The sequence below is a fragment of the Parasteatoda tepidariorum genome, chromosome 8, assembly GCF_043381705.1.
Source record: "Parasteatoda tepidariorum isolate YZ-2023 chromosome 8, CAS_Ptep_4.0, whole genome shotgun sequence".
Lineage (NCBI taxonomy): Eukaryota > Metazoa > Arthropoda > Arachnida > Araneae > Theridiidae > Parasteatoda > Parasteatoda tepidariorum.
In genome coordinates, this window is record NC_092211.1 from 53363721 (window position 1) to 53376275 (window position 12555).

General features: G+C 28.1%; 1 protein-coding gene across 1 annotated transcript in view; it reads right to left on the reverse strand.

The window, feature by feature from the left end:
• The window catches only part of LOC107446265 (Muscle-specific protein 300 kDa), a 306020-nt gene that overhangs the window by 115282 nt on the left and 178183 nt on the right, over positions 1-12555 (reverse strand). The window contains exons 58-64 of the mRNA XM_071184003.1: positions 10769-11092; positions 8869-8943; positions 8066-8218; positions 6608-6775; positions 5093-5419; positions 3542-3688; positions 1824-1988 (exon numbers count right to left, since the gene is read on the reverse strand). Coding sequence (XP_071040104.1) covers positions 1824-1988; positions 3542-3688; positions 5093-5419; positions 6608-6775; positions 8066-8218; positions 8869-8943; positions 10769-11092 — 1359 coding nt within the window. The remainder of the gene's footprint in view (positions 1-1823; positions 1989-3541; positions 3689-5092; positions 5420-6607; positions 6776-8065; positions 8219-8868; positions 8944-10768; positions 11093-12555) is intronic.

Below are 12555 nucleotides of genomic sequence, written 5' to 3' on the forward strand. Positions count from 1 at the left end.
AAATAACACTGGGCAACAAATTTTTTGTTGCATTAGTACAAATATTTGATCTTGCCTAATTCGAATGTGGCGATTACAAATTTTAAATTAACTACTGACATTTTCAATAGAAATGTACAAGTTTAAAAACGTTTTACATAACCAGGTGTCTACCTAGTTTTTTCTGAGAAGCACCTATTTTGTGAAAATTTAGACATAATTTGTGAAAAACTAAAAATTATATAGAAAAATCAACACAAAAATATGGTAAAAATATGGATTTATCGTTTCTTAAGGGATACAAAAATGAAATTTTAAGAAAAAGTATTTTGTGAAACTATCGTTTTTCGTAAAGTTGAATTTTTCCTAAAATTGAATTTGTGAAGGTAATCGATAAACGATAGTAAATTAGGGCTGGGCAGACCCCTGATAACAGATAGTTGCATAAATGTATCGAAAAACTGCTATGGAAGTTATTCCATAACAGTTTTTCAACAAGCTATGAAGCAAGCGAAGAAAAAGTTCATAGTAGGAAAATGGCCCCAGCCACGTAGTATGACATTTACGGACACGGGTTTCTATGCTATTTTAATTCTGATGATGTGCCGTAACTCCCCTAGAAATTAGTTGCTATAGTTATGCGAATCCCTGTTGCATATAACACTTTTAAACTTGCTCACTTCGACAAAAAATGGACTAAAATCTGATTTAAAATAACTGTTGCTTGGAAGGAGAGAGAAAGAGAAACAAATTGCAGATTCAAATCAACATTGTGAAAATATCCAAGATCCGTTAAAAAATCTAATGCAACAGAAAGCAAAATAAATAAGTAAATAAAAATGCTTCCCAGTGTAATTTTTCATTACTTAATTTTTAAAAATGCATTACACATATGGTTAAAAAATTATTATAAGAACGAAGAATTATAATGATTGTAGTAGTTACCATGTGACACTTTTCACTAACGTGCTTATTAATTTAGCAAAACTCACATTTTGAAAAAATAACAATTCTTGAGAATATTATTATATTTTGTTCTTAATTAAAACTTATGTTCTTTCTTTGATCACATGACCCAGTTTCTCTCGTTTTAAGAGTAGATTCTACAGGTTTTTACAGTTTTCGAATATTTCTTTTCATTTTAATAAAGTGAACAGATAAGGCTATTTTAGAATTTAAGCCTTCTGCAATCCGTTTTTGTGACTGTTTGCTAGTAAATTATCCACAGAGTTAATGGGAAATAACATTCGTGTGTGCAGATGTTTGCAATGTAAAAAGTTTTATTAACAGCTTTTTGCTGTTGCTTCCTTATCTAAAGCTAGATATTCGTAAATAGACTAAAATGTTATTAGCACCTTCTTTCTCCAAGCCTTTTAATTATGGGTAAAATGTAAAACTTTTCCTAATTTTTTCCAGCCTGACCATCAATCAGATTTGGGCATTACAATACTAAATAAATCATGCAGAACTAAATAGCTTTTAATCTTTCATTTTTACTAGTTTCTTTTATACATTGCCATTGCAGTTGAATAATTTCTATGGAATAATTTTCTAATTATTTCACAACTAATTCATTTCTAGATTCGTAAACCAAAAAAGTAATCTTGAACAAGAAAATTTCTCTACAAAACTAAAAATATTTTACGCCGATAATTATTCAACATTTTCTATTCTTTATAGCCAATCTTGACAACTTGAATGGTCATTGGAATATAATAGTAACTTAAATCATATTTGTGTCAGGTTGAACTTTAACGTATTTTCTTTTTAAAATTCAATGCAATAAAATACAATTTATAAAGTAGATTATAAAATTCTTAGAAATAGCAACAGAAAAAAATTACCTTTATGTCTCTTACTGAACCTAATAGAGATATACGGTCAAGGTTCGTGTCTCTGCAAGTGTTTATGGCAGACTGAGTTGAGTTTAACCAGCTTTTCAGTTCTGCAACACCTTTATTCCATTTATCATGCTCATTAACAGAGTTTTCATAAAATGATATGTATTCCTAAAAAATACAGAATGAGCTATAAATATACATACATGCATATATCGCACAACCATGGCCCAATCACCAAGTCCAGTTTTTGAAAACTTTATCTTTTAACTGCTGCACAATTTTGAAACAAGTTAAATGACATGGATTGTGCCTGAGCTGGTATTCCTCTCTTCTAAATATCACATCCATTATAGGCATACATAGCCATTGACATGATGCCATTATAGGCATACATAGTTCCTAAATTTTAGAAATTTCTTGTATTTCTTAAATTTATGCTTTTTAATCATTCTTAATTGAATTTTAATTAAATTAAACCAACTATTTATTATTAACTAATTATTTATTACATTACATTTATTTATTATTTATTACCAATTATTTATTAAAAGAAATTAAACTAATAATTTCATTTTATAAAAATACTAATATGAATACTTTATTCCCTTCTTAACAATCAATGCAACGGTTAACACTTTATTTCAATACAAATACAAAATTCATTAATTCACTGTCTCGATTAAATCGGACACAAAATCTATTTATAACTCTTTATTTCTTAAGCTACTTTATTTCTCTAACCACAAAACTGTCTCAGTTATAGGGTTATATTTATTCTCACGGTCTTTTTGGTGATTTAACAGTAGCCAAATTATTTAAAATTTAATAATAATGTGGGGTCGTGGCATTGTATTTGGCTATTTAATCTTTAGATAAATCTCCACCTCTGTATCACTTCCCATGCTCCTAAGTGTCCGTTAGGGACGAGTTAACCACTGTTTATTAAAAATTCTTGGAGTTAGAACTGGGGGTTCTACCCCTCAGTCAGACTGTTATTAAATTTATAAAAAATTTAATCATGTGTAAAAATGTATCGTTTCATTTCCATCATAAGAGAGGCTACCTACTATTTCATTTTTGCATAATATGATCATATTTGTTTAACTTTAATTATTATAGATAATAAATTTAATTTTAAAAAAAATCTATGTGGTAATCAATTCTTCATCACTAAAACGCAAACGTACCATGAATTTCCACCGATGCATCCATGAAACTAGAATAAATATCTACATAGCATAATGAGAAGGCTTTTAGCAATAAGTCAAAATAATACTGACCAATAAATTTCCTAAAGTCAAAGTAGATCAGTAAATAACAGTAAATTAATAAAATTAATATCGAACAGTCAATTGATAATATCACTCTTTAGAAAGAAAAAAATAAAGTTAATAAAGGGATTCGTTAATTAAGGAATATAAAAAGGAGATACAGCTATTAAATAGCTGTATTAATTTATAAGACATGAGAAATTAAAATTTAGATGCGCATTATAAATTGATGATACAGCCAAACTTTAGAAAAAAAGTAAATAGCAGATAAATAGACAATATAACAAAATTTAAGATAATGTAGACAGAAATTAGATGCATATTTTGAACAGATAATATAAAAAAAATTCTGAAAAAAAAGAATAGAAGTTATACATGTATTAGGAATTGATAATACAACCGAAATTTAGAAAATGATTAGTTTGAAAACGAAAAGATAATTTAACTTACTTCTGCTTTGGATTTTAATTCCTTTTGCTTCGAAACTAATGAGTTTATAATATCATCCATGTTCTTATCAACAGTAGGAACACAATCATTCGAAATTTGCAAATCATCAATCGCTCGTTCATGTCCGTTGATGTCAACCAATAGTGCCTGAAATTAAATTAAGTTGCTTAGGTATCAAGAAAATACAAACATTTTAATATATTATGCTGAAAAAGTATTGAAAAAAAATTACGTGTAATGTAATGACCGACCCAGAATGACTGAAATCAAGACGACTTTCACCGTTGAATGCCAACAATCACATAGTCGCTTTGGTGAATGCCCGAAATATTTATTATATCCGAATTGATATTAATTTATTCGTTGATATAATTAAATTTATTCTGCTGAATATAGATTTGGAGAAACATCAGTATTCGGAGTATTGGGCAAATGTATACCGGGCAGTGGCACTGAACCTTAAAAAAATATCAGCGTAGGATATATCAGGCAAAGGTATACCAGGCAGTGGCCCTTAACTAAATCTAGTATATATTTCGGACATTTACCAAAGCGACTATGTGATTTTTGGCATTCAACGGTGAAAGTCAACAACCACCGATTTTGGTCATTCACAGTAACATATATATTACATATGAATACTTCCTGATTCTTTGGAGCAATATCATAAAAAGATCTAGAGCAGTTAATGTAGAAAGATTATTAGCCTTCTCAGCGATTTATTGAAGATTTTATGGTGTAAAATTTAAGATAAATACATAAATACGAGTTTTATAATTTGTAAATACTTGTTTAATGATTTTTAAACACGTTACATTAATTTAACAACCGAATAGCGGGGTCCAAACAGCTCTGGAAGGAACAGCTCTATTAAGTCAAGTTATAAAACACTTTAAGTACTTCATGCAGATCACTATCTATTTTAGGACGAAATTTTTTTATGTTAGCTGAACATTTCAGCATAATTAGGTTCAAAGCATACTTCCCTTTCATCAAAAATTTAAAAAATAATATTAAATTTCTTTTTGCTATTCAACTTATTTTTGAAACTTAAATCTGTCTCAAATAAGAGTTTAAAGTAATTTTTTAAGCAAATGTCCCATCAAATCATTTTATTTAATGTACAGTTAATTTAGGTAATTTTTTTTTCTGTTTTGGCTCTTTTGTTTTTATTCATTTAAATCAATTCAGATAATGCTCCTGATTCTCACCGACCACAGCACGAACATAAGATATCCCCTGCAGTAAACAAATCATGGTTCGGCACTCTGTGAAAGGAGAATTCAGGTAATTGCACTAAAAATTTTACTCTCACAATATATGATCCTGATATTCTTTAGTTTGCCAGGTAGTGTTAAAAAACACAGCGGTACAAAGCTGAACACCTGCTAATCAACGTCGGCTATCTAACACCGGTTATAAAATAAAAGCTAAGTATAAAGTATGCAAATTAAATTTCATATATAGATTTGGTGTATTTCTTCAAGCATATACGTTTATAGCGAAAGTTTCTTTTTACTATTCAACATATTAACATTAGTTATTGTTTACCTTATATGTACGAAGTAGTCCTTTCTTAGAATCAAGACTTGTTCCCAATTTGGGGGAATCGTGAAAGTTGGAGGAACAGTTTGTTATCCAAAGTTGGAGCCTTTGTAAAGTCTCTTCGAACTCAGACCATACGAACTGAGTAGATTGCAGTGACCTATCTAAGCTGGCAGCATCATCAAACACTTTATCAAAAGCTGTTTGAAGGTTTTGCAGCATTACTTGAACTGTTTCCCATCCCTCCGGAGAAGATCCCACTTGTAATTGTTCTCCGTACTGCACCGTTGCACTCAGCAGGTTGAGACCTTCATCTTTAGTTTGAAGAAAAGCCTACCAAATACATTCAAACAAAGATATTTATATGATGAATAAATATATAATGTCAAAAAATTTAACATAAAAAGTTAAAATGTAAGTTAATAAATAGAATTCATTTTTCCCCAAAATTAAAAAAACAACAACAACTTTTACACGCTTAAATAACAGGGATCTGTCCAGACATTTTGTGAAAGGTCCGCTTTTGCAAAATTGTGAAAAAATTACTCGTAATTTGTGAATATAAAATAGACGTTAAGTCAGATTCTTTTAACCAGGGTCCGGCTTTTGTGAATTTGTGCAAATAGGGTCCGTTATTGCAAAAAAAACTTTTTCAAGGAGTTTTTTAATCATAAAGACATGCAAGATTGCGCTCAACGCTGTAAAATTACAATTAAAAATATTAAATTTTAAAAAATAAACAGCAATCGATGCTATACTAAATTAGCGATGCAATATATAAATATTTGGTACTTAGCCTATACTTAGACTATTCATTTCGGACGAATAAAGGAAGAAGCGTCCGCCGAAGACAAAATTTAGTTCGTTTACATCTGTCTGTCTTTCCCCCCCTTCCTGGGAAGGGTTTATTCGATTAACAAAACAATAATGAAGATAAACAAATTTGTGAAAGGTCCGATTGAAAGATAAATTATTTCGTCAAGGGTCCGATTGAAAGATAAATTATTTTGTCAAGGGTCCGTTTTTAAGTTATAATATTTTGTGAAGGGTCCGTTTTCATGAAAAGATATTTTGTGAAGGGTCCGTTAACGGACCCAAATTTCTTCTAAACAGACCCCTTAATAAGCTATACATAAGCGAAACAGATTTCAAAAATGTTATCTGAAAAGAAGTTAAAACGAAAATCATAACGAACGAAGCATTTATTAAATTACTTTCGTGTTTTGCAAAAGAAAAGCAGTGTATCTCTGCCAATGAAAGTGTCCTTTATACCAGAAGGAACACAAAAGAATACTCCAAAGTTATGATGTTCAAAAGAAATACTAGGTGCAAAGAAATGAAAAAAAAATACTTAAGCGATTAAAATACTTTTGTTAAATATTATATAGTAGTAAGATACTAGTTTGATCTTAACCAAAAGAACGTGTGGCTCTAATATGGTATGACCAGTATAAATTGCCCATCTTATTGTAACCTAACGTTTAAGTAGTACTACATTTGATTATAGAATCTTATGTTTACCTGAACTTGAGAAAGTTTTTCTTGTAAACTATCACAATTGCAGTATGGAAGAGCATTAATTTTTCCAAAGCGAGAAGCAGCATCTTCAATCCATTCGGAACATGATTTGTGTTTTTCATTAAATTGAACATGATCCTCAACATGTTGTTCACTTTTACGAGTAAGTTCCTATAAAAAGAAGAATTTAAGAATATTGAAATGCATTAATACGAAAAAACTTTTTGTAGATAAATTACATTTTTCGAAAATTGTTTTAAACATTTCAGGAAATTATGTTCTTTAAAACAATCTCTTAATAAATAATGTAGTACATGATTGTGAATTATTGCACTCACCCCTTAGTTTTGAATTCCTAATTCAAATAATGGTATAAATTAATAAAATGATACTTCAAAACATTATATGTAACTAAATAGTTGAAACAATCAATTTTTAAATGTTTAAAAAAATCCTATAAAAATTTTAAAAAAAGTTATTCATTTTTTTGCATTAATAAATAAATAAACTTTTGCATTTCACCCTAAAATAATATTTTTTTTTACTTTAAAATAATAATTTTTTTTTGTAAATAAGAATCATATGCACGTATTGATTGAATTCATGATTGAGTTAGGAGTCTTTTACACAAATTTTTGGAGCATGTTGAACCACATTATTCTTCACACTTCCCGCAACCTTAATATTGTGCTAAATTGAAGCAAATCATCAGACTTTCAAAATTTGATTGCATGATGTTATGTTTGAACCTGAATGGAAATAAGGTTGAAACAAATTTGGATCAAATTATGGTTCAAAAAACCGGTATGCTATTACAACGTTAAACCGAATTTACTGAGAATGTTGGTATTCCGATTAATTCTTATTCAAAATGTATTTCGCAAATATTTTTAATCTATTGTTTCATACGGGGCAATCGTGAAAACTTTTCTGTCAAACATTAGAATGGAAATATTTTAATAGATAAACTGAGAATGTTGTTGTTCCGATTAATTCTTATTCAAAATGTATTTCGAAATTATTTTTAATCTATTGTTTCATACGTGGCAATCGTGAAAACTTTTCTGTCAAACATTAGAATGGAAATATTTTAATAGATAAACTTTTAATTACAAATGATACTTTATACCAGCTTTGTAACTGAAACTTTTAATTACAAATGATACTTTATACCAGCTTTGTAACTGAATGTGACAGAAATTCAAAAATATCAACCAAGCCAATGTACAAGCATTTTAAAACATTTAATAACTTTACTACTTTATATCTTTAAGCCTATATTGTCTTTATATCTTATTTTACTCTTAATATCTTTACGCAAAATGTTTAATGGTTCAACTAGCAAAACATTTATTTATTTAGAAATGTACCGAAAAATGATTGCAAATATTAAAAAAAAAGAGTGCAATGATAGTTAGAAATAAAACCAGTTAGAATAATAAACCGGTTTTGATACATTACCTTGCAGGTTAGAAGCATGGATTGGAATCTTGAAACGAGTTGAGAAGTTGCCATTGATATTCTCAATTCCCCACTCGTAGCAATCAAATCTTGTGATTCATCAGACAAAACATCAAAATCAGCTTCTTTAGCCTGAAGCTCATTGAGTAAAGCCTAAATAATTTCAGAGTACACGAAAACAGATTCAGGATACAAGAATTAAGGCATATTTAATACAAGAGATTCAGAAATATTAGCTTTAGTGTATCAGAGCGTGTAAAAAAAATTGTAAGCTAGCATAACTATGCAGTTTTGATCTAAGCTATATTGAATATATTTTTTTCAATCAACTCATAATTAATAGGTTAGTGTTATTGTATGGCAACACTCTGCAATGAAATACTTAGGAAACTATATTTCATATGGTGATCCACGAATAGATGAAGTTCTTATATGAATTTCTAGCCTAACACCATCTATGTTCATTTTGTGGTACAGAGTCTTACAATTTAATTAATGTATTGTTTTTTCAAATTTTTTCTTTCTTGTACCTTTTTCTGTCTGGCAACAAAAATAAGTTGAAGGCGTACTTGTTTTAATATAAGCTTAAAAAAAAGTTTTCATCATGTTAAACAGTCTTCAACATTCAACATCCAAACATCATGTTAAACGCTATTGAAATAAAAGCCATTAAATTAAAGGAAGATACGTTTAAGGCCCAGAAAGACATATGCATTCTATATATAACAAAATTTGACGATAAGTAAAGAATATATCATTCAATTAAAAGTAAAAAACAGTTTTCAACACCATTTGTGTCTTACTTGAGAAGATGTGTCTGTGTCAGGCGGATTTAAAATATCATCCAAATTATTTGCATAGCTCCCTTGAAGCAACATCTAGAGCAATCAATGATGTTTCCAAAATGCCAAATTAAACAAAAAACATGCAAAAAAATGAATAAAAACAAATAATAATGCGTTAGTTTACTAAACAACTATGTTATAAAATAATATCATGCATGCATACATATAGTGAGTAAAAAGTATTTCATAAGTAAAAAAAATAATAAATAAATAAATAAAACTAATGTCTTCTATAATACATGCTCATAAAAATAAATTCTATTACAGTAAATATGAATTAGTTACTGAAAGACAAAAATGTCTTAATACAATTTGTCAGTAATCTGTTAATATACAAAAAAAATGAAAGAAAGTGCAATAACCAAAATGTTAATTACTATTCAAATTAAAATTATCGGCTCTGTTTCATTCATTCGGTTATTTCATTTTAATTAAAAAAAATTATATTTAGCACAGGTGTAAAATTGTTTCAACTTTTATTATTTGCTAAAACAGTCAATTTACATAGGATTTGGATATTTAAAGGTGTTCTTCGAAACTTTTACGCGAAGGAAAATAAAAATGAAGCAAAGTCTTAATTTTTAGATTGTATTCTGCCTTCCTGAAAGGAATTGTCTGAAACAAATAGCATAAATATTGAAAAAAAATATTTTAACTATTTATAAAACTTCAAGAAATTATTTATTTGACTGGATTTTTTCGCCTTGATGAAAATTAAATTAAAGCAAAAAAAAGTTCTCAAATTTTACATATCTTTATGAATCTAAATAATACAGCATTGGAATTTATTTTTTAACTAATTAAATTTAGATTACAACTCTGTTCAGTTTTACAATTTTGGCGCTTTGCATCATTTTTGTTCTTAGCATCGCATAATAATAATAGCAAGGCATTGCGTAAAACTCAACAATCATGAATAACTGCTTCAACTTCATAACAATTGCAAAATCGTATAAAATGCGTTAAATAGAATTATTTTATAAGATAGGAGAGCTTGATAGTCTTATTAATGCGGGATTCTACTACAGTCTAGGAAATTATAAGGTATTCATTTTTAACGTCTCGTTCACTTAGTTTGCAAAATGCATCTTAACAAAGTAAGTAGCTGTTATTCAGTATCTAAATAACAGGCTTAACTTTAAAACTGAAATGGAGCAAGGGAAGAATAGAAAAATAGTTTACACTACTATTTAATTTAAATCGAGCAATAACAGGATCTGTAACATCCGTCTTTTACCAAACACCAAACTGTACTCTAAGCAATGTATTAAACACAGCATATTTTTAGATATGGAATTTAAAAGCCTTTTTAGACAAAATATCCCTAAATCTAATATAATATTTCATGCTTTATTATAGCTAGATAAAAAACGAAATAAATTATTTAGAAATTATCTCTTGTAAATACGGTCATGCTTTTAATTTTTTCATGCATTTCTATGAAATAAAATAAGACAAAATAAAAGCAACCTGGAATTTATCACGTTGTTCAGTCTTTGCTTCAACAGTTGTTTTGGGAGAAAATTCTTTGATTTTGTATTGATTCTAAATCAATTTTAGATTTATTGATTGTATTGATTCTAAATCAATTTTAGATTTATTGATTGTATTGATTCTAAATCTATTTTAGATTTATTGATTGTATTGATTCTAAATCTTTTTTAGATTTATTGATTGTATTGATTCTAAATCTATTTCAGATTAGATTTTGATTGTAAATCTATTATAATGTTTCATGCTTTATTATAGCTAGATAAAAAACAAAATAACTTATTTAGAAATTATCTCTTGTAAATACAGTCATGCTTTTAATTTTTTCTTGCATTTCTATGAAATAAAATAAGACAAAAAAAGCAACCTGGAATTTATCACGCTGTTCAGTCTTTTCTTCAACAGTTGTTTTGGGAGAAAATTCCTTGATTTTGTGTTCCATGATTTCTAACCATCCAGTCATGGAATTACATTTCTCATCATAAATTTCCCATTGCTTAAATTTTTCTGCCAGTTTTTTCAATGTTTCATCAATGTTAGTCGATAGATCTTGAAGTCTCTTCTCGAAAGAAGCTTGGCATTTGACTAATTGTTCAAAATCCCTGGGTGTGATTGATGGAGAGATTTGTTGGAGTGACTTTTTGTAAAGATCTATTTTGGTTTGTCCTTCTGGTAAGTGCTCCTTCAGGTCCTATTTAAATATTTAAATATATTTAAAATGCATCCGATAAAAGTAATATTTAAAATGCATGCAATTTACATAAACTTTATCATCAAAAGAAGTGCATTTTATTATGTTCCGGTTTAAATTTAAGGCATTCTTGTATTGAAAAGCTTCCACAATTCTATAATTTAAATGTGGATTCAGAATAAAATCATCAAAACAATTTTAAGATTTTAAAAAATTCGAAAATGTTTAAAAATACTGCTTTATGATAAGTTATCATAGTAAGTTTGACGAAGCAGAAATCACTTTTTCGTATTAAATCATATAAATTACTGAAATGCTATCAATACTGAAAAAATTTCAAAAATTTGTGAAGTGGATAAATTTTGCAAATTAAAATCACAGAATAAATGATCCTTAGAAAATAAATATGGGGAAAATATTTTTATAAATCATTTTAAATTAATAGAAAAAATAAAGTTAATGATAAATTTCTGAAAAATAATGTTTCGACACACGTTTCAATCGTATTGTTTCGGAATTTTTTCCTCCTGCAGTTCATCAAGAATTTTTAAAACTATATTCTTAAACTATGTACGAATTATAAAACCGGGTTTTCATAATTTAATAGTGGCGTTGTTTCCAAAAATTAGTATTTTTCAAAAAAATGGAAGAATTGCAAAAAAAGTGCAAAACATTTTGATTTTAAAAATAACACTATAATATTGAAGAAATGCAGTATATGCAACACTGTAAACTAGAGCAGTTTTTTAAAATATTATTTTTGGATAAACTAGAACTAAATAAACTAAATTACCTCCTTCATACTAATATATAACGATACTTAAGTACCCTAATATGGTAATACAGTTCCAGTTTACGAGATAATATAGTTAGCAAGTGCCATATGAAAATACAAGAAAAAGATGACATTTAATAAGGGGTATTGATTTTAAAGCGAATAAAAAGTAAAGGTGTTGAAATCATTAAAACAATAAAAGACCATTTGTTGATTAAAATCAAAGCTTAGTTTTCATCCAGTGGTATATTTGAATAATTTAATTTTAATTATTGCTTTCCTCCATTCAAAAGCACGTTCAATTTTCCTTGGATATTTATTCAACAGGAGGTTAAAAGTGTGACATAAGAAACATAATCCAAGTTACTCTATGAAAACCTTTATTCACTTCAAAAGTTTTCATATTTATATTTCAAATCACTTGTGTTTCTTCTCATTCACGTCCAGCAAGTCATGAAAATGGGTGCCTGTTTTTGAGCGCTTAAAGCTTGTCGACTGTTACTTCCAATTTGAAGCTTTTTTTAAGCAAATGAAATTTTTAATCAAGTAACCTATTACCGCTTCAGTTTCTTGGGATTATTTATTTAATAATCCAAGTTATTTTTCAAGTAACTTTTATAATAACATAACAAAGCTAAGCCTTTGGTATTTTTTTTCCAATGGCAGGCACTGAATTTGAATCCTTGCC